Raw genomic sequence first — 631 nt, forward strand, 5'->3', positions numbered from 1 at the left:
AACCCACAAGAGAGGACGCGGTTGATGATGGTGTTGGGGAAAGAAGACCCAATATGAGCCACCACCCAATCGAAATGAGGCGAGTGTTGAAGAGACGTGTCCAACAAAGCGTCGACGCAAGAATCAGGACAACCCCCAACCATGGAGGCCAAACAACGGGTGTAGATGTCCATCAAGGTCCTGGTGGCTTTACAAGACATCCAAAGTTGAAGGAGCTCGTTGAGGTTGGATGAGTGAGGAACGCCGTGACGTCCAGCGTATTTACTGCTCAGTTGGCCCATGAGGTCGATGGACCATGAAGATACCAAAGGAGCCCAAAATTTGGGGTTGGTTTGAAGGAATTCAGTCAAAAGCCGTTCGGTTTCTTGGACGATCTCCTCAGATCCCATCCCACCTCGAGGGAAGGTCCCAGGGATCATCCCAGGTGGGTTCTCCCGGTTGAGGAGATGAGATGAGACTTGGTCGTCGAAGACGGAGCGGAGATGGTGGAGGGCGGCGTGGCGGGCAGGGGGGAGGGAGCGGAGGAGGAGGAGGGCGCAACGGGCGTGGGCCGGGGGGGACAGTTGGGTGCCCTGGGTGGGGTCCAAACCCGTCAGGAAGGATTTGAGTTCTTGAGCCAAGTCCTGGGGGC

The 631-nt window shown here is 56.9% G+C and overlaps 1 protein-coding gene across 1 annotated transcript in view; it reads right to left on the reverse strand.

Moving 5' to 3' along the window:
- The window catches only part of INTS5 (integrator complex subunit 5), a gene marked incomplete at both ends in the record, with an annotated part of 3,407 nt that extends 2,781 nt beyond the window's left edge, over positions 1-626 (reverse strand). The window contains one exon of the mRNA XM_029084019.1: positions 1-626. Within this exon, the coding sequence (XP_028939852.1) occupies positions 1-626 (626 nt within the window).
- Positions 627-631: the final 5 nt, after the last annotated feature.

Source organism: Antrostomus carolinensis, unplaced genomic scaffold (assembly GCF_000700745.2).
Source record: "Antrostomus carolinensis isolate BGI_N321 unplaced genomic scaffold, ASM70074v2 scaffold11253, whole genome shotgun sequence".
Classification (NCBI taxonomy): Eukaryota; Metazoa; Chordata; class Aves; order Caprimulgiformes; family Caprimulgidae; genus Antrostomus; species Antrostomus carolinensis.